The sequence below is a fragment of the Temnothorax americanus genome, unplaced genomic scaffold (assembly GCF_048541705.1).
Source record: "Temnothorax americanus isolate GAGA-0224 unplaced genomic scaffold, ASM4854170v1 Scaffold18, whole genome shotgun sequence".
Lineage (NCBI taxonomy): Eukaryota > Metazoa > Arthropoda > Insecta > Hymenoptera > Formicidae > Temnothorax > Temnothorax americanus.
Window position 1 is genome coordinate 1,431,382 of NW_027509318.1, and position 21,046 is coordinate 1,452,427.

Genomic DNA, 21,046 nt, shown 5'->3' on the forward strand with positions numbered 1-21,046 from the left:
CCTCGATCGCTGTCGCTTTCGCCGAATCTCGCGCGATGCTTCGCGCTCTTGATTTCATCCCATTCTCTCGCTCCTCCCATCGATGACTTTCGATCTCGTCTGAATTTCTCTCGCACGCTGAATCCAGAAATTCTGCAGAGTCTTATTTATTTTATATCTGTTCCCTCGAGATTTGCGTCTTTCCGCTTGAAAGCGCATCCGAACGCGGGCGAACGCTCCAAGGAACGGCCCGACTTCACTCTTCACTCCGCAGGGAGAAACTCGCGGAGTGAAGTAGGGCGACTGTCGCGATGAGAAATGAACAAGGACTTGAATATCATTTGAAATATCGCGCGAATCGATCGAACGGTTCGATCGTCGAATCGCCTCGTTTGATTTCGAGACGTACTTATTCCCGCGTGATTCACCGACGCACCCGAATCGCGCGCGACTAATTTACGACGGCCGGGGCGGGAAGGGGGGGAAGGGACCGAAATCGAGAGCTGGGCAAACGCACTTTGTATTACGGTAAACTTTTATTGAGTCTGAATAGCGTTGGTGTTTATAGTCAGCGTCGCGTCGCCGTATCCTCCCTATCCTCCAGTTTTTATCCGCACAGAAATGTCTCGACGACAATACAATTCGATTGCGACTGTAATTTCTCCCTTCCCGTCGCGCGGCACGTCGGAGTCGACCTCCGGTGCTAACATCTATCGCGGTTTTATTTTAGTAAAATAAAATGTACACTGAGACAGAGAGACGCTGGAAGGACATCAAGGTTTCTTCCCGGGGGTGCTCGGGGCGCATTCGTCAAATAAGTTACGCTCCGGGAGCGTCACTTTACTCGTCAACTTTACGCTGTACATCGTCGAATATGGATCGATAACGCTCGGACTTTAAACGCTCCGCGACGTAAAGTTTTTTTTTACGATTCCCGCGATCTACTCGCAGGTGACACAATCGCCGGCAAGCGCACGCTTATAATTTATAATATCTGTATACGTTGCGTTAAATGTTAAACAATTAAACGATCGCAAGCATGTATATCCTCTTTGTCGCGGCCAGTCGCCGCTTTAGCCCTCGTCGTAGTCGTAAATAACGGAAAGTGTGTAATCCGGAGTAATATTACGTTAACAAGTTTTATTTTTATACAATTAGCTATCTATATACAGTATGTCAATATGAATGTCGCATTTGTTTCATTAACGTAATGTTAAAGAGAGAGACCTCGTCTAATTCTGCCTGCTGCGCTAAGATCTGGAATATCCTGATTTCTCTTTTCTCTATTATATATATACCTATATATATATATATATATATATATAATCCTCTCTTATATAATACTCTTAAAAATCTCATAATGTAATTTCGGAATCTCGCAACGATCGCGCGATATTCCTCGTTAAACCGGTATTCGTCCGATAATCAAAGTCCCGAAATTCTCAATATCGTAGGGATAACTTCGGCGAGTAATATCTGCCTAACGGACTCTCAGATAAAATTTAAATATAATAAGAGATTCGCGCGATTAAATTTCGTGACGATATAAATAATTGTAATTCACTGGGACGTATCTCGATTACACGTACATACTTATACGGTAATTGAATCCGTAAATGCGCTTTCCCCCCTATCCTCGAACTCTTTGAATTTACACTTTTGATCGGAATCGTGAATTCGTCGGCAAACGGCTTAAACTGTATACCGATTGATCTCCGCGATTACTTCTAGCTGAGAGCGAATAATGCGAATATTTAATATTGCATCGCGTCATCTTGGATGGCAAAGGCTGTTCTCTAAGATCGGGTTCGCTCAAGTTGCGGAGCTTTTCATTTTTTCCCCCTCTCATTTTCATTGCCTTTTATTTTTTAACGTCATCTATAAAACGCGAAGACGAGATAACCGTTTTTATTCGGCGCGTGTAACGGCGGTCTTAATTTAGACGGTTGTTCCGTACGTGCTGAACATCACTCTGGTGGTATCTGTGTCGAGGGTGACGTCCTCCGGTGACGCTAGGTCGACCTTTATGGATCCGGAATTGTTCCGCCTTCGCGTCATGCCACCGCCCCAATTCGACAGCGTCCAGTGGTAGGTCTCGCCGTCTTTCTCGGCGTTCGCCACGGCGGTCTCCTGCGTCGTCTCGTTCTCCTTGCCCAGGCCGGTGTCGATCGAGACCGACGATTGCGACGCGACGGAGTCGAAGCTGGAGTCGCCGCCGCCGCCGCCTCTGTACCGGCTCACGTATTCCGTCGCCATCTCGCCGGGCGATTCCTCGATGGCTCGGAGGATATTCTGACACAGTTCCGAGTCGAGCGGTATCGGGTCCTCCGAGTCGCGATTGTGTATCGTCACCGCTATGTGAGCGGGATGCGGAATCGGCAGAGGGATCACCAGTTTCTCCGCGCTGTACGGATGAATTTGGCGTTTCCATGGCTGCCACCGTCCCTCCGAGTTGTTCTCGCTCGTCATCGTGCGCCTTCGAATTTTCGTCGACGTCAACAGGCCGCTGGTGTCGCTGCGGAGAATCACGTTTTACATCGTTTTTTTTTGTTTTTTTTTTGTTTTTTTTTTCCCAAAAATTGTAACACGATTAGGAGATAATTACCATCGCTTGTCGGACTTTCTGCTGTTGCTGGCTTGCTTGGCTCTCGGATTAAAGGCGGACACCTCGAGATACGGGCTATGCACTTGGATATTCCCGCGTGGCGCGTAAACGGCGCCGAGTAAATCGGGCCCGTTAATGCCACCGAGCTCGGTGCTGTGCGCCATGTCCGTATACCGTGACAGATCAACCCCTGGATGCGGCTCCAATCTAAATTTCGTGTCGGAATCGTCGAGCGGTTGTAGAAAATCCAGACTGAAGATATCGGCATACATAAGCCCTGCCAGTCCCGCCCAGTCGCATACCCCTAAACCTTTGTTCTCCCAGAAATCCTCCTCATTCCCAGGCAATCTCGCGAAAACATGTGTGGGATAGAGACGTTCCAGCATTAGTGCGCCTTGCTGTATAACTACCTGCAATGTTATTTTAACTCTATTGTAACCGGATTACTGGATTATACGCGCATACGAATTCGTAGAGTATTAATGGAACGCAAAGTCACATAGAATATTACGGAGAATAATTACCTTCAAGTCGAAAGTGGTTAATTTTATCTTACTCCTCACCGCGACGCCGAGACCCGTTTGCAAATTCTTTCTTCGTCGGTCCAGCTTCTCGTGCAGCACGGCGATTAGATCTTTGGCTTCTTTCTCGAGCGATTTGTACGGATCCTTTGTCTTGGCCAGACTAGCGGCGAACGGGCCGAAACAGGCCTCGACAAACTGAGTAAAATCTCTCTGCGGTTGAGTGATTAGTCTCTCGGTCTCTTGCTGGAAAGCCAGTAATTCGTCCAGCTCTAATTTCGCTTCAAACGCAGCCAATGCTTGCTCTGCTCTTATCTGACAAAGATATTTGAGTTTCTTAAATTTTATTCCTCAGGCATTACAGATATCCATGGGTAAAAATATAATACTCACTTGATAATAGTAATCCGAAGCTAGTCCTGGTCCAGCTATTCTCTTTACGACGAAACTGTCACTTGCTGGTATTCGACCTCTATTTTTGATCACTAGATGGAACATAACCGTATCCCAGAACACCCTGACCCAGTAACGTATCACAGCAACTGGAAAATAGAATTATTTTGTATATATACTTTTTCGCAAGTGCCATTTTCCTCGTGAAACTCATTTTATTTACTTGTAAGTATCACGAATGAGATGACCGGGCACAGGACAAAGGCTACGAATAACGCTGCTATCGGTTGCAGACAGCCCTGAACACCGATGTTCCAGACCAACGCTTCCATCACCACGAAGTATCGATTGCGGCTCGGCTCAGGACTATCCAGATCCATTATGAGCGCCATGAACGCATGTAGCGTCAACGTGACCAGAGGCATCCTGAAACAGCCAATGAGTTAAATTCAATTACGTTCTACTTTGAAAAAGAAAAAAAAGGAGATCCATCGCACGAGGAACTAACCATAAGATCGCAGTGAGAGCGACAATCAGCGAACTGACGCTCGCCAGGACGCACACTACGGGAAATATGAACAGGATGATGAGTGTGCCTAATAGGCCCTTGGCACCGTAGTTCCATAGCCTGTTTAAATGTCTGGTCATGCCTTTGCCGATGAATCCTAAAAAGATATCGTTAACGTATTGGTATTGCATTACTAATATTCAGAGTCTGATACTCTAATTATATTTCTGTTAAAATATAAACATAATAAAAAGAAATCTTACCTGTGTCTGGTTCAGTTTCAAAGTGCGTCCGACTTTTACTAATATGCCTCCAGAGTGCTATCAGTCGGGAACAGAGAGTAGGCATTTGCGAAGACTTTCTCGGGAACAATGTCCCGTTTAGTTGACTCAATTCCAAATCGGGGGTAAACGGTTGCACCAGCAGTAGAGCGCGGAAAGACACTGGACTACACCACGGGACGGCTACACCCAACAGGAACATCGCATTCCAAGTCCAACACCACGTCCTGGCGACGTAATTTATCCAGCGCCACATCGGCCACCTTTATCACAAAATCATTAAAGTACCGAACATGAGAATGCATAATAATAGTTTGATCGATTGAGGTACCTTGTCGTAGTTGTGTGTACAATCTCTCTTTCAACCAAAAAGACAGGCTGGCTAGGATCAGCGCGAGGCGTCGTGATAGAAGTCGGAGTATTGCTCAGTACGGTTGGAATGATTTCGGATTGACCTTGGAAATTACGTCTTATTATCCAGTTCTTCGGTAGCCAGATTTGCGTCGGCCATTGGAAAGTCCTCGTCGGGGTTTTCACCTTCCGCAGTTCTTTCAGAAGAACAGGCTCTCTCTGAAACAGATAAATCCAGGTTTCTAACAAGTTCCAAGATGATAGGATTCAAAGATCGGGCGGTAGATACCTCTTTCATGAAAGTTAAATCACGATTGAGGAAGTACACAGTCTGGGTGAGATTCTGATGGCTGCAGAGCGCGAGAGCTTCTTCATGCGCGCTCCATTCGCACTCCTCGATGAAGTTCTCTTCGGCCTCGCGCATGCGATCGCGCATCCACGGCTGTATCCGCGACAGGATCGGGTGCTCGCTCTCGATACGATGTCGCAGAGATTCTTTGGTTTGCGATAGCTTCCGTTGCATGTTCTCCACCGCTCGGTGCATCAACACGACCGACTGCGCCTGTTGAACCAGCAGCTGAGCGATACCTTCGCCTAGCGCAAGTATGTCCGGATGCGACAGGATATTCGAGTATACTCTTTGTAAATATTCACGCATCACCGCTTCATTAACTTCCTAAAAATTTCGGTAAATACATTTTAATTTATTTTGCACATATTAGTTAAATAAATGCATATCTCTTTTATGAATGTATATTAAACATATTTGTTTAAAATGTAATTGTAAATTTTTTAATTAAAAGTATTCCTCACTCGTTCTATTTCCTCGTCCGGTTTCTTTTGTGCTCTCAATTCAGATATCAGTCTTTCTCTAAAGTGAAGGAACCAGCCTCTTGTCTCTCTCTCCAGAATCGCAACGAGCGTCGGCAGAGCTTTCCTGATTATGTCCCTGCTGAACAGTCGGAGATCAACCGCAGCCCCACCAGGTGTTCCAAATACGAAAGGAACTGAAACGGGCAACAGCTGGGACGATTCTCTTTCGACCTCGAATTTCTCCGTGGTCGCCCGACGAAGCTGCTTCCGTATAAATCCACAGAGTAGCTCCAGAGAATCCTCATACTCCGACTACGGCGACGTATGGAGCAAAAACGACGACTTAGGTTTACGCAATGGAGATTGTATCTCGCGCCGGGAAATAATAAAAACAATGTCTTACCCTACAGACCAATTCCGCCACCAGGTACCGGCAGCGCTCCTCCCTAATTTTAGCATCTAGATTGTGTGCCTGGAGCGACGGTACGCCGATTATAATGTCTGCAAGATGCATATAAATGTAACATGCAACGTATATGTATATGTACAACATATATAGATATAATGCGGTGTCGGTAATGCGGATGTGCGGCTTAAACGTCACATACAAGCGCGCGGAGGACGCAAACTGCTCACCGAGAAGTCGCAACAGCCCCGTTAACAATGCTTTAAGGGATTGCGAGACACTGAAGCAATGGGAAACTAATCTAGCCTTTGCCGTTACAACGAGAAACCTAGTCGCCAGGGCGAGATCTGTGAGCAACGCGTCCCGCCGTCTATCTCGGCCGCGCTGCAGGAGACCGCTCAATCGCCATCGATGAGTCTGCCCGGCAAAGTTGATCGAGTCCACTTCGAACTCCCTGCAAGAAGAATCGTCGGTCAACCGCGCGGTAAAAATCTCCCGATTTTGTGACGGCCAAAATCATACAAAGCGCCATGTCCTATAGAGAAACAATTTGGGATAGTAGGAATGTAACAAATAAAGATGAAAAATAGTGTCTCCCCTTCCGTTATGAAACAATTTACACAGCGACGTGTAATGTCTACTCGTATTCTAATTTCACCAGGGATACTTGTTTCGGTAGCGTTGATAATCCGTGCTAAATTAATCGACTAGTCCTATAGTGACTCGCTAAAGCCCGTTAATTTTTTCTTTAATAGCGATTATGTACAAGCCAAACTTAAAAACTAAATAACAAACAATAGCTGGGGATATACGGTTTATACAAATCGAGTGCCATGCGATAATGAATACACACGTTACAAAAGATGTTACACCAATTTCCAATTCCAGTGGCGCAAAAGAGTTATACGGTAATAGGCGTTTATCTCATCAACGCTCCGCATATGATTCATCGGGCGTTTAAAGTAAGTTAATGGCGGTGCGGAATGAAAGATCATGCTGTGAACGCGACACCGTTCTCGCGCGAGGGAAGCTAGCCGGGTTAGTCAATCCCGAGGTCGCTGTACAAGTTTACCTATCGACCTATTTGCACAAACGTTTAACACATTGTCTTTTACTTTTTATTTAAGCACTGTCGCTTAGGTGTGTCACACGTACCCGCATCTTCGAATGCTCTCCAACTGAGTGGCATTCAGCTTCTTCGGCTTTCCATATTTATCCTTGTGTAAGCTTTACAGAAATCGTTAGAGCATATCAGACACACACGCACTTGAAGCAAGAAATCGCTTTATTTACTCCGCGTAGAGAGACTCCGCGCGTCTAATGCATCGAAAATGCAAGCTAGGTATCGATTCAACACTCGCGTCCGATCGCGATATCATCGCTTTTCGCTTATATATTTCGACAGATTCGATGGGTGACCCGACGTGGATATATGGCATATTCATCCATTACAGCTACGTTACATTGCTCTCTTCTTTTCTATTATTTTTCTTTCTCTCTAATGACTAACTACTGCCGCTACGTATAATTACACAAAATGACTAGCTATCACGATCGTCAAACGAGTAAAGAGGAAATCATTGAGACATCCGCTAAGCTCCATGTAGAGAACACCTACCCCCGCTCCCTGATACTCTCCAGTTGCTTGTTGGTCAGTCTCCTGGGCTCGCCCTTGCTATCCACGGCGACAGCGTCCAGTTCGTCGAAACTGGGCGCCACGAAAAGATCCCTCAGGTGGTATTTCTTTCGGGCCAACGTATCCTCGCCCTCCGTACACGAGGACAACGGTGGGGGCAGAACGATGGGGAACGTTCGCCAGTGGTAGAGGAATTGCTGGGCAACCTCCTTGATGTTGTGCACCAACGCCTCGACCTCCGCTGGAGCACCTCGCAAATGCGACGTGTCGAATTCCACCGGTTCTTTCTGAAGAACGGTGCCATTATTTTAGAGTTCTTCGTATTCTATATTCTTTGAATATTTTATTCGTATTTTTCAATTTTTTTACAACGAGATAAGGTTGATCAAGAATATTTTTTGTTGGTCTGGGATGACGAGTTGTCGTTTAAGACAGTCAACATATAAAATATTTCTCCAAAATGAACGATAAAAGAGCTGCGGTTCAATAAGGCTGACTCGTAAAACGCATCGGAAGTTCCGTTACGAGACTCCGTTCGCTACATACAAAATGTTCGACGTAGGCCAGACCTATCGGTACGAGGTACGATCGATCGATTTCACGTTACCTCGGGCTGAAGTCCATCTGCATTCTCCCGGTGGTACGGCTGCTGGGGATAAGCTTGATGATTCGGTCCCGTGTTGGCGGAGTTGGTGGAAGCTGAGTTTAGATTGTGGGGCATCTCGCGCGTGAAAAGCGTGCGCGGTGGCTGGGGTCAGCTGCCCCGTATACCGACTATCTCCTCATATACCATGCTGCTGGTGGCCACCATTTATCATTCCAGGCTGCAAATCAAAGACGAGAGATCGATCGTACATAGAGCTTTCCTCTTAAGGAACATACGCGGAATGATTACACGCTGATATTACAACTAAAGCTAGAGTTAAACGAGAGCTAGAGTGAACGAGAGAGATAGGCCGACAAATGTCGTTTTCCTCGAGTTATGGAAAATTAGGGAATGTATAAACATATTCACGTAAACGTGAGTGTACAAAATAACCAGAGGAGATTCTATCGATGCAGCGATCCAAGCTGCAACGAGAAAAAGAGAAAAAGAGAAAAAGAGAGAGAGAGAAGGTTCGAAAGAAAATAGAATTTTATAGGTACGATAAAAAAATATCCGGAGTGCGAGGGCAACGACGCGCGTTGCCATTCGTTGCGTGAGGTGGTGCTGACCGGCTTTGGCTGAATGCGCGAGACCTATCAACCGATTATGTCCCATTAAACGTTTAAGATTCTGAACATTCCACTCTTCTTGCCGTCGCACCAACGCATATGCTTCGAATTACGTCCGCTCTCTCCCTCACGCCAGTTTACGTCGCCGCGTCGTGTTTTTCTCTTACTTATGGACGACGATACACCGCGACTCCCGCATGAATCGTTCGCGAGACGCGAAAAAATTCTTCCGGAAAACATTTCCCAAGGCGCAATAGATCCTGCAAAAATATAAATAAGCGAATGAAAAAGTTCGCGTCGTCCCACTGACGAAGGGCAATCCGTCGAAATGTCACGAGCGCAATTTATTTTCGCGCGATACACTTACGGGCACTTCGATCGAAATTATTTCCACCAGCGTTTGACCCGACACATTTTCAGCGGCCGCGTGGATCACGGTGGACGTTTTCGAAGAGTCGAGTAAAACCGGCCGCCAAACTAGTTTCGCCGCCGCGGTTTGCGTGACAAAAGTGAAAACTCGTGATAGACGCATAGCATAGTTATCGGTTCGCGTCGTTCCGGTTCGGAGGAAATTACGTCGCGATGGGTATACAACCGGGACTTCGCAGAGAATAATAACGCACTTTCGTTTCGCGATCGTTCTCTTTTCGCCTCGACAACGGAGCGAATCCGATTTTGTTTGTCTTCGACAATAATCTCCGTTCTATTCTGCTCATCCGGAAGTGTTACTTTTCTCGGAATAGATTGATGGAGAATATCTCGATGGAGCAAGCGTTGACAAGAATCAATAAATGGAACATCGATTAGCTTTGCTATCTAACAATTATTGGTTGCAACTATAAATCTAAATGTTTTCATTATGCATATGTACATTTAAAAAATTCTTTCACGTACCTGTATATAATAATGAAAACATTTAGATTTATGGTTCAGCAATTTTGTTGGAAAATTGCGTTCTGATTATAAATGTGCAGTATCGGAGCGCATGCAAGAATAAAATAATGTTTCACGCGAGAAAAAAACCGGCCTTCGAACAGATCGATGTTCTCCATGCTGGTCCCGGAACGCGAGGAGCGCGATGCGCAAAAGAATATTCGCGATTCCATTCGGGTGTGTTCCAAGTAGGTTGGCGGGCATGCAGTCGCGGACGGTCGCAAGCTCTCTGCCTTTTGACCCAGTTCGAGGCTCTCTCGGCAACATTAAAACGAGAACTGCCGGGTTATCGCAGTCGATCCGATCGCTCCGATGAAGCGCCGCAGCGTCACGCGTGATCGCGTGCGATTTCGGAGCCGCACGCACAATTTCCGGTCCCATTCGCGACCTTTTCACGCTGAAAGCGGCCGACCGTACTGCGTAGTAACGATCCTCGCCGACGCTGTTGTGGCAAAACAATTACTCCGATCCTACTCCTATCCAAACGCATCAGTTCGAGTGGTATACCGTTCGAGAGGAACATGTAAAAGGATGCGTGCCTGGAAAAGAGACGAGAGAAAATAAAATTTTCGGAAGGCGAGCAGCGAGCCAGGAAACGAGCCTGTCGTTGCTGCACCGGCTTTTATCGAATGATAAGAACATAAATAGGGATGAATGGCATCCATTCATAGATCAGAGACGAATAGCGCGTGGATATGTCTCTCAGAGGAATGTCGCACATGATTGCCGCGATGACGATTCCGCTTACACAGAACTGGCATTTATTCGCCGCCTCCCCCCCCCCCGGGACAATTATCGTTTTAAAACGTTATAACAAATAAGCTATCCCACACGCTATTCGCCTACGTCATCCTAGTCTATTTGATTAGCCGTTTTTCTTTCTTTTCACGAGAAGTACGGCGATGAGAGCATCTCCCTCCTTCTCTCTCGAGTAGAGGAACGTGTTCGAGCGTGGGTGTCTAACATGAAGTATCATTGAAACAGAGCTTATACAGTTGTTGGTTTGCAACGCGATGATATCGTACCACCGGGGATTCTCAGCTCGTGACAATCCCATTCAGCTTGTCTGTAACTCACGTATCAAAGCTTGTACGGTAAATTGCAAAAAGAGAGATGGTCTCGCGCGGAGAAGGAGCGCAGTGTTTCTATGCGCTTCGGAGCGAATCGTCGGCCGGAATAATCAGGTTCTCGCGAGGCAGGATACGCGCGGAACAAAGACGATCCGAGAATCTTGTCCGTAACGTTGAAATCCAAAGCTCGTGTCTCGCCAGAGGCGCCGACGCGCGAAAGATTTCGCAGGGGTAAAATATGCACGTAAAATATTATATATTGCCTCGCGCATCTCGCGCGAACGACGAGGAATAGCGTGAGATAAATGCGATACACAATATGATTCATCCCGCACGGCTGATTGGGGTGATTCACGAAGCTTGATCCCCCTTAGGTCAGGTTGCGAATAAATAAGTTCGCGAGTGAGATTGCGTCCGGCTGCGAGCGAAGAGGTTGCATAATGCACATTTCTCAGAAACGTAGAGTTGCGAATCGATATACTATCACCCGGTTTACTATCGGATTATCGTCACGATTGCGCGTTACAAAGTACAACACACGTACAATACACATTACGATGATTATCATTATTATACACGTGCTCTTAAAAAATAAACAAGTAAATATAGTCAAATAATGACATAAGAGTGAATCGCGATCAATAATGCGGGATTTAAAGAACAACAGAAATAAACGCGATTATCTCGAGGGAAGAAGTAGAACTCCCCATATCTACCTATATGTATTTTTTGTATTTTTCTCTCCCCAGAAGAATGTCCGGGAGTTATTCTCGTTACGAGTCGGCGTTTTTATGCTCGCCCATGGTCTAACGAACGAGATCCGGCAACACAGAGACAGCGATACTCGAATCCAGCCAGCCAGCCAGCCAGCCTGCCCTTTCAATGTGCACGACACTCAGCGGCATCATCCTCCCCACCGCTTTCGCGTTCGCGCCCTTCGCAACACGATATATACATATGTACACCTGCAACACCCTATCTCCCTCTCCATCTTCCAGCGTGTATAATTTTCAGAACGTAATTTCGCCGCGTGAAGTAACAATGGGGCAATCGGAGATCGTCAATTAACCGCGGTTATGCCGCTACATCAGTCGCAACTTTGTTCTAAACGTTTTATAATAGATGGCTCATTGTCAGTTAACACTTTCGTATCTTTAAAAACTGCAGCTTTACCGATATTTCCGACTTTTAATCCTAATAATTAATACTGTGGTATTTCAATTTAATCTTTTAGCGAAATTACGTAGGAGAAAGGGAGAGAGGAGATAAGCTCAACGGCGGCTCTCAACGCTCGAAATAATCCGTTCTTAAAGCCATTCCTCGCAGCCTGCATTCGTATTTCCGTTCAAAGCGCTCGATAACATCGTTCGCCAATGAAACAGTTTCAAGTATACCCAGGCACAAATGATCCTCTCGCTCGTCAAGCACAAGTCCGTACCACGATCCCCGGGGAACGGCGATCTCTTCTTTTAATCGTCGAAAGCCGGGTGGCGAGCGATCGGATCCGGTGAGCTCGATTATCGCGCACGTCGTAGAAAGCGTTTCGTGCCACGAGGCCGCGAAGCGACTCGAAGAAGCCGTCTCAATCCGAAAACTTACAAGCGCCCGTCTTCCCGCTCCCGCAGAATAGCAGTAATAGTAATTGCAGTAATTGTACAAGAGGTCGTTAATCCGCGCGAGTTTGATCTCGATTACCGTCGCTCGCGAAAAGTCCAGCACGCACGTCGGATCTTTCTCTCCGGGAGAGACGACAACGGTACACGTGTCGCGTGCCTGTCGGCGCACACGTGGCGTGCATCAACTCGTCGCCGAGAACGAGAGGCAGAACAAAAAAGAATAGAATGGCAGAAAAGTGCAACAACGCGGGAGAAAGATGCGAAAGAAACGAGATACTTGGCCGTGCGGGCCGTGCCAGACGTTCGTCTTCCTCCTTGGCGCCTAGCCGAAGAGTTTTGTTTCCAAACTAATAAACAACCTCTTGAATTTATATTTCTTTCTTTATAAATGGAAATTATCGTACGCAACCACGAAAAGTTTTCTCACGCTGAACTTTGTGACTCACGCGTAAAGCACACGACGTTATCGAGCACTTTGAACGGAAATACGAATGCAGGCTGCGAGGAACGGCTATACGGATTGTTTCGAGCGTTGAGAGCCGCCGTTGAGCTTATCTCCTTTCTCCCTCTCTCCTACGTAATTTCGCTTAAATAATAAGATGATTAAAAGATTAAATTGAAATACCACAGTATTAATTATTAGGATTAAAAGTCTGAAATACCGGTAAAGCTGCAGTTTTTAAAGATACGAAAGTGTTAACTGACAATGAGCCATCTATTATAAAACGTTTAGAACAAAGTTGCGACTGATGTAGCGGCATAACCGCGGTTAATTGACGATCTCCGATTGCCCTATCGTTACTTCACGCGGCGAAAATTATACACGCTGGAAGATGGAGAAGGGAAATAGGGTGTTGCAGCGCGACTTGAAAGACCTATATAAATTGCATCTCTTGCAGGCGCGAGTTCTCCAGACGGTTTGGAAATATGCTCTTCGATTTGAGGTCGACCCAATCGGGCATCGCGTGACCACTTGCCAAACATTCCACGAGTATATACACATATATTGTTACATACATATCGGCAAATTCCGTCGCGTCATAGCTGGGGAACAAGTCGGGCGGAATGAAGCGGCTTTTCCTGCTTGTCGCTGAAACGGCGAGACGAGCGATAATGAGAAAAGGATATATTCGGGTACTCCCTCACGTGTGCGGCCGCGAACTCAGGCTTCTGCCTGCAGCCTGCAGCGACAGATTCCCATCGGTTTCTCCTCGCGCGTTCGTTACCGCGCGGCGGCGTGCATAGATACACATCGTGTGACGCTCCGATTCCCGTGACGGGCAGACCGATATCACGTATGCGTGACGGCGATAATCATCTGAAATTAATTTTTCGGTACACAGTTAGAAACGGAGCGCTGCCCGTGCTAACAGCAAAACGTAAATGTGCGTTATACTCGTTTGTTTGTTCGCTCGGAACGGAGCTGAAGACGAATCCGTCTGCGATTTTAAAACGTTAGACGCGGCGTATCCTCCCACAACTGCACCGCTATGATGAACTACTTCTGACGGACGGTTCCCGCAAACGGCGGAACTCAAAACTCCGGATCCACTGTGCGCGCGGATTCATCCGTTTTTATCGCAGGCAAAGGAGGAATCCTACGTCGCGTGTACACGCATCGCCGTTGTTTTCATACGTGGACAAGAAAGAAAGAGAGAGAGAGAGAGAGAGAGAGAGAGAGAGAGAGAAAAAAAAAGAGATCGATCAGCCGGATCGCCGATGACCGCAACGCACGCGTTCACATCCCCGACTCCCCGAGTCGGATTTAGTGTTTCTCCTCTTCCTTTTCCGTTTCGTATCTCTCTCCCTTTCGAGGACGGGCGAAGTGAAGGACGTGCAACCGGATATGACGGGAGAGGACAACGCCCCTACGACTGGATTCTCTCTATCGACGATCGACGGGGAGGCTGATATTCGCTCGTCTCGTCGTCGGGGCTCGCGCTGTAACGAGGTAATCGAGAATAAGTTCTGCGATCCGTTCTGCCAGGCGGAAATCAATCCCGGAGCACCCTCCGGACGGGGGGGAAGGGCGCCCGGGGACCCTAGGCGAGTACGCACGCACATATGCGCGTTTAAATAAATTATATTAACATGCAATGTTTCACGAGTGGAATATAGGTTCTCCGAACATCGCAGGACGATGGCAGGAACCTCCCGCTTGTTTCTCCAGCCGCGAGAGAGAGAGAATAGAAGACGTAATTTAGCGACGAGCCAAATTCAACGATCGTGAAGCCCCTGGGGGGGTTCCGCTCGGCCCTCGAAGGGGCGCCTTGCGACGCCGCCAGAAATTCCCGGAGCGGCGCGAATTCGTGTCAATTAAGGCCGCGCTTCCGCACCCCCGGGGGGAGAGCGCCGAAAGCGCGCATACGCGTGTCCTGGAACCTTTGCCTTGGCGCCTCCGTGTCCGAGACCCTTTATCGCGCGGTTAAAGGGACGGTCTTCACGGCCATGCGCTTCTTTTTCTCCTCGTTTTATCGTTCGCCCTTAAAAATACAATTTATATAATACGCTTGACCAATTTTTTTTTAACATGAAACAATTATTGTTTTCCCGTAATATACTCGTCATCTTTGCAAAGGCATATTAATTAATAAACCGAAGCACCGGGCGGAAGAGCCTGGTTACCGATAACGTCACGACGCGTTAAAATCCAGAACCCTTCGGTGCCTGCGCGAGAAAGGGCGAAACATGCGAATGAATCCTGCGTTCCAGGTGGTTTCGACGAACACAGTCTTGTTTTCCGAAGACGAAACGGCGAGTTTCGTTGCGGTCGGCGCGCCGCCCCGGATCGAGGGGAAGGGAAGGGGGCGAGACGCGACGCGAACAAGCGTCATCCGCGGCCTAACCTTGGCTCGACCGGTCGGCTGGCTCCTGGCTCTTCCGGATTCCGCGGCAGGTGGGACCGCCGCGCGAGGACGCTATACTCCACGGCGACGGGACCAGCTGATCCCGCGCGTGCCTCTCCCGCGGGAGAGAAACTTCGACTTCCGAGGGAAGCCGCCCGCGCGAGGAAACCACCGTTTACCCGCGGGACTCCACTTTGCCCCCCTTTAGACTCTCGGTTCGGTTTACCGTTTACTCACCGTCTCGCTCCGGACTCCGGGGACCGCGGTGACGCGCCGGGATCGTGAAGATCGCGACGCAGGGGAACCGCGCTGTCCGCGAATACGCCGCGATACGTCGTCGAGGTGGGAAAAAGAGGAAAACGCACGGAACCGCGGAACAGCTCCACAGATCGTACGAAGCCAGCCACCGAGCGACGACTGATTTTTATCGAACCATCCGCGGCGAAATGCGGCTCGCGCCGCGCCCGACCCGCCATCTCGGTGCGCGCGCGACGCACGCGACGCGGCCACGGTGTAACGATAATGAAGGAAGACGAGCGAGTTGGAATTTTCGCTCTAAAAATCTCTATCGGTCTCTGTATACTTGCTCTAATTTCTAATGGAAGTCTCCACATCTTCGACCGCGAAAAATTAAAATCGAATCAACTCAAAAAAACAGAATGCTGTCTGAAAAGACTAAAATTCAATTTCTAATCCTGCAACCCCACAAATTTAAGCAAAACAATATTATTTCACTATTATTGTCCCAATAAGCGAAGTTGGGAAATTATAAATTTTATAAAGACATAGATAAATTCAGATTTCTCATAATTATAATAATTATGATAATTTGCGTGAAAGGACAAGACTTGTTACTTTTGACGCGAAAGCTGACTGAATTAATAAGTTCTCCTTATAAAGGAATTACAGAATCATTGACGTCTGTTAAAAAGAAACCTATAAAGAGAGGTGTCTTGAAATTATCCTTCTTCCACTTGTCACTCTATAATTATCCTTTATTATTTTAATATAAATAGCGAAATCGCTCAAGTTTCTGTAACGTATAAATAAGCGTATTATACAAATTGTGTATCATACCTGTTTCATTTTTCTAAAAATCGCCGTAACGACACATTAATTCGCAGGAATATACTTACTCGGGTTAACAATCTTCGTCGGCGGTGTGTTTATCCGGCCAAAAGTCAATCACGGATATCTTGAGGGTCCCCGTAAACTCTTCGAAGGAGCAAGTGCTGATCAAGGTGTCTCCGTCAGGTATGTTTAAACGTGAGAGATCCGGCTGTTTCAAGAACGACCAGTCACAGCCATACGACAAACCTTCGTGCTCCTTATAATTGACAACGACAGACGATATTACGTCGGTATGATTGACGATGTTGAAACCATTGCGCATACACGCGGCGAACAGATATTGGCGAGTAAACGGGTCCCATTTCAAACGCCAGATTCCACCGTCGAGACAAATCTTCGATATCGGTTTCTTGAAATTCCTCTTGTCCCACAATCTTACGCTCTGATCGTAACTGAAATATTGAAGCACACATTGGTCATTTGAAGGAAAACCTGGAAAACAATTATCGACTCTGAAAATAAATTCTGCAACCGTAGAAGACCAAACGTATGAAAAATGTAGATTAATAATTTTTTTTGCTTTCACTGCGTTATATTCGCAAACACAGAAATAAATCTATTATAAAATTCGCAAGTTTCAACTTGGAACTTTTATCAATCGCTCTTTGAAAAACGCAGAGTTGTACCGAAGATTTGTTTTTACCTTCCAGTTGCGAGCAAGAACGTTTCGTTGACGTTACTGTGGACGCTGGTAACGCCGGTGGTATGCTCCTTGCTTTCGACTACGGGACGAGATCCTGTCCTGCAGTCGAAACACAGAAACCTATCATCGTCGCCTCCTGAAATTTATGATACGTTATTAACCAATTATAAGTGAATTTATATTGGATTTCGCTTAATTCGTAAATAAAAATTCTAGAAGAAAAATTATTTCATATGAACCATATTGTATATTGCCGTATACCAGAATAAAACACGAACGGGTCGCGATAATCGAAGGCGACGATCCACGCTTGGAACATATGTGCGGGCCACGCGAAGTCCTTCGTCAGGTCACCCGACTCACGCCACGTGAAACGAGAGATTTGCCCCGCGCTATCGCTCACGAGGATACTCGTATCGTGGATGGGAAAAGAAGCGGTGTACTTTTCACGAGACCAATCTAGAGACAACGCCAGGACGTTCTCGTCGTCGTTGACTTTTAATTTAGCGACAAGTACCAGTTCCAGTTTTTCCCCGTCGTTTTCTAGCTGATGGATTTGTAAGTATCCGGTGGAGTCGACAACGGCGAGTAATACACGAGTTTCCACGGCGTCTACGACGTGCAGCCATTTCATATCCAACACCGCCGAGGTGCATACTTCTTGCAACAGTTCTAACTCTCCGTCATTTGTTATGCGGAGCAACAAGATTTGTCCCCGTCTGGACGTAGACGTGCCAGGTTCATTTTTAAGTAAACCATATGTTCCGCATGCTAATATGTGTCGATATGGTTCCACAGGACACCACTCGACGGTGTCTGCTGGTAATGTTGTCTCGAATGTGGTCAAAGTACGCACGTTTATCTCGTCTTCTGATGCCATTTGTTCCTCTCAACTATCTAGAACAAAAGGAATTTCGGCACAATTTAGAGTTACGTCATCAAATATTTAATAAATAATTAATTCGAGTTCCAATACAATGAACTTACGAAATAGCTGTCCTGCTTTTGTTACAATCAACAGATGATCATATATGCACGTGGAAGAATTGATAACGGATACCGATTGTAAAATAATGTATGGCAAAAAGTTACACGAGGGAAAGAAACGAGAATATATCCAATATGAATTAGAACGGACAGAAAGAAAGATGCGAGTCGCAATGGGTGCTCGAACACAACTCTAATCTTTTTTTAATAAAAAAATTTTTATTTAGTTATAGGTAATTATACAATATTTAATCGTAGGAACACATTTTTACCATTCTCATTTGGTATTTATCTTACTGTCTCATGCAAGTCATGGAATATTATATGGTAAGTTATTAATTTAAGCAACGTGACATATAATTACATATATATGGCAGATTATATAAAAATTCTTTTATAAAATTATTGTTTGTGTATAATTAGAAATAGTGACTATTTTATATATATATATTTGTACTATTTGTATTATATGTAATTTGTACTATAATTGCGTATGTATATTTATATATATACACGTGCGTGTATGTATGTGTGCGCGTATGCGTTTGCGTGTATTAAGGCTTTAAATATATCACTATTTCCGCAACGTGGATTATTTTAAGTCAATAAATAAGAGAAAAATAAAAAAAAAGAAAACCTAAATTCCTTATACAAGTTCTCTAAAAAAAATATCACCACAAACTTTAAAATAGATAGCGAAAACATATTACTATTATAGCGTTGCTTTTTGGCAGTATATAAATATCTATCTGTTTTTTACATAAAAGAGATCGTTGATTCTTCCATGATATTCATCCATACATATATATATTCGTCTATTAATAAAAAGAACGGTCATTTAATACTTTGGCTAAATTGAGACATTTGATAAAAATATTCTCTTACAGTTCCGTTAGATTTCATTAGAATCTATTATCGTCGTTGTAGTTATTATCCTAGCTATTCGTTATCTTATCAATAACATGTTACAAAGTCACTTTTAATTTGTTTTCGTCTGACTTTTGTTTCTATCACAATCGGATATCTTCCCAATCAAAATTCCTCGTAATATGCAAGAGGTAACAAAACGCGATCTTTCCTTTCGTTGCTGCCTGGTCTACTGCTGAGCTATACAATTTCTTCCAAATGTAGATTTACGTGGAAAATATTTGAAATATTTGCTAAAATATATATGAACACAATGTTATTTGGATTTCTTGGAATTCTTGGTATTTAGGAACGTTGGATAGCTTAGCTCGGACATGGTCAATTTTGGGCTCTAGAGCTCGGGCTCTCACTTTTCATCTATGGAGAGTTGAAAGAATTTTTTCCGCTGCCTGTTCAACTTCATGCAGTGGAGGAATTTCCCTTCCCTCTCTCCACAGATGGAAAGACTGAAGTATTGTATCTCCGGTGCTCGATGTTGACCATGCTTAGTTTAGTTAATAGAGGTCCCATGTGGTTCTGCGTAATACAATGGTTAAAACTACCTGTCTCGTCAGGTTCAAAGTTTATAAACGTCCTGAGAACTTATTTCCACACAAAAAACAAGAGACATAAAAATATTCAAAGCTGAACAGTTTAGGAAAGAGCACTGAGGCTCCGTGCTCAGTCTTAGCATCGCACGCATCACCAGGAATTTTGAATGGGTCTAAATTCTAAAATACAGATCAATTTTCGAGGTAGAATGAAAATACGTGTTGACGATACAATCTTCCTACGATCTTTGATGCAATAAATATTATCTTGCGTAAGTATATTTGCATCGTGGCACGAGGTGTTTCCTACGCGAACGACGCGACGTTGCGCAATTATCGCGGAAGTACGTTACTTGCACGCTTTCCTGGCAATTTTTTCAGCCTCGGCGCGGCACTGCTGGACTAATGAACACGCCCTCGCGAGATCGCGTTCAACCCTAGGCAACGTCTTGTCGATGTTGTCACCGGTATAACAGATTTTAAGGTCGCGACCAAGCAGCTCTATGATTCGCAGCAGCTTGATGTACTTTGACTGAGCAGGAACGGAAGGTATTGGCGCCACGCGCTGAGTGATCCCCGGCTTCGGCACCGTCAGCAGGGGTTCTGTGATTTTCGCAGTGATCCCTACGTTTTTGCGTTGCTTAGTCATCTCGGAGAATGGACGCGTTTCCCTTTATCTTTACAACCTTGAGAAACGATCGATAATCAGGCCCTGTGGTGGATCGTCGGCGAGCGCAGCGAGAAATTGAAATCGCAGAACGCTAACCTTTATGAACAATGCGAAAGTAATTCTGTACCGTACTTATTATCGTATTCACGTCGGCGCGTAGTACGAAAACCGCTTCGCCGAGGCACGACGTGCCGTAAATATCAATAAGTATATGTTATAAATACCTAATTGATCTGTTTTTCTCTCTCCCAAATCTCATATTCCTAATGCGCGTCGCAACGCAAGTAGCGTCTCTCGAGCGCGGAGCCACGTGGACACGTGGAGCGTGGAGTAGGCCGCGCCGCGATCGATCGATCCTCCTCATTCACCCCGAACCCCGACCCCCAACCAGTAACCGCCAACTGCCACTAGTGCCACCACTAACCGCCTTCCCGCGCAAGTGGCGTCTGGCGTCTGTCGGCGAGGCGCGAGAAATATGAAATCAAATAACGAATTGCGTTCTGATATTTACAGCTAGTACTGAAATTTTATAGTTCACGTCATGTACACTGTAGATATTTTTTTTTTGCATTGGCGGTGAATATTAAAAAATGCATCAAATGCCATCCTTTATTATTAGCGGTAAACATCGGCAGTCGTGGTACACATGCAGAGCAGTGCTGGAAGATTTCAGACCAATATATGTATCTTTCTTTTTAATATCGCTCAGATTTCGCGTTTCACGCTCGATCTACTCAAATTTCCACGATCGCGATTGTCCGCGTGACGTAACTTCAATTATTTTTATTTTCTACAACCGATCGGCAGTAGGTAGATTATATTTCATGATTTAAAGCATAAGCTCTGAGATTTTTTTGTTACCTGTTAATTTGGCGCGCAAGATGAATTCGAATGGATTGGAACAAATATGGGTCAATAATTAAATACTTGAACTTTTAACTTGAGTAAAAACTGTTTTTTTAGTTGCTTGCGCAGGAAAAAATTT

General features: G+C 45.5%; 2 protein-coding genes across 8 annotated transcripts; both read right to left on the reverse strand.

The window, feature by feature from the left end:
• Positions 1 to 508: 508 nt before the first annotated feature.
• Positions 509 to 15,596, reverse strand: LOC143896160 (uncharacterized). 5 transcript variants are annotated; one of them, XM_077403763.1, is made up of 17 exons: positions 13,724 to 13,970; positions 13,345 to 13,645; positions 8,101 to 8,317; positions 7,476 to 7,780; positions 7,013 to 7,084; positions 6,088 to 6,311; positions 5,855 to 5,952; positions 5,452 to 5,763; positions 4,928 to 5,314; positions 4,619 to 4,857; positions 4,270 to 4,550; positions 4,007 to 4,163; positions 3,722 to 3,924; positions 3,499 to 3,647; positions 3,109 to 3,420; positions 2,585 to 2,994; positions 509 to 2,494 (listed from the first exon to the last, which is right to left on the reverse strand). In XM_077403763.1, the coding sequence occupies exons 3-17, from the start codon at positions 8,212 to 8,214 to the stop codon at positions 1,918 to 1,920; spliced, it is 3,840 nt and encodes a 1,279-aa protein (XP_077259889.1). In that variant the 5' UTR covers positions 8,215 to 8,317; positions 13,345 to 13,645; positions 13,724 to 13,970; the 3' UTR covers positions 509 to 1,917. The 5 variants fall into 5 exon arrangements, with proteins under 5 accessions (XP_077259889.1, XP_077259890.1, XP_077259887.1 ...); XM_077403764.1 differs by lacking the exons at positions 13,345 to 13,645; positions 13,724 to 13,970 and adding exons at positions 8,876 to 8,968; positions 9,076 to 10,100; XM_077403761.1 differs by lacking the exons at positions 13,345 to 13,645; positions 13,724 to 13,970 and adding an exon at positions 15,411 to 15,596.
• Positions 15,597 to 16,147: 551 nt separating this feature from the next.
• LOC143896171 (diphthine methyltransferase) lies at positions 16,148 to 20,446 on the reverse strand. 3 transcript variants are annotated; one of them, XM_077403808.1, is made up of 5 exons: positions 20,286 to 20,446; positions 17,209 to 17,844; positions 16,948 to 17,083; positions 16,310 to 16,696; positions 16,148 to 16,206 (listed from the first exon to the last, which is right to left on the reverse strand). In XM_077403808.1, exons 2-4 carry the CDS (start codon positions 17,825 to 17,827, stop codon positions 16,315 to 16,317), a joined length of 1,137 nt encoding a protein of 378 aa, XP_077259934.1. In that variant the 5' UTR covers positions 17,828 to 17,844; positions 20,286 to 20,446; the 3' UTR covers positions 16,148 to 16,206; positions 16,310 to 16,314. The 3 variants fall into 3 exon arrangements, with proteins under 3 accessions (XP_077259934.1, XP_077259933.1, XP_077259935.1); XM_077403807.1 differs by having other exon boundaries at positions 16,148 to 16,696; XM_077403809.1 differs by having other exon boundaries at positions 16,148 to 16,696; positions 17,209 to 17,840; positions 20,286 to 20,433.
• Between the last annotated feature and the right edge of the window lie 600 nt (positions 20,447 to 21,046).

Bases quoted from the DNA above. Each gene is read 5' to 3' on its own strand.
- LOC143896160 (XM_077403761.1), bottom strand. From the start codon at position 8,214: ATGCCCCACAATCTAAACTCAGCTTCCACCAACTCCGCCAACACGGGA. The intron at 4,164-4,269 runs GTAAGATTTCTT...ATATCTTTTTAG, and splicing joins TGAAACTGAACCAGACACAG to GATTCATCGGCAAAGGCATG. The intron at 2,995-3,108 runs GTAATTATTCTC...ATAACATTGCAG, and splicing joins TAACCACTTTCGACTTGAAG to GTAGTTATACAGCAAGGCGC.
- LOC143896171 (XM_077403808.1), bottom strand. From the start codon at position 17,827: ATGGCATCAGAAGACGAGATAAACGTGCGTACTTTGACCACATTCGAG. The intron at 17,084-17,208 runs GTATACGGCAAT...CATAAATTTCAG, and splicing joins CCCGTTCGTGTTTTATTCTG to GAGGCGACGATGATAGGTTT. The intron at 16,697-16,947 runs GTAAAAACAAAT...TCAATATTTCAG, and splicing joins TTCTTGCTCGCAACTGGAAG to TTACGATCAGAGCGTAAGAT.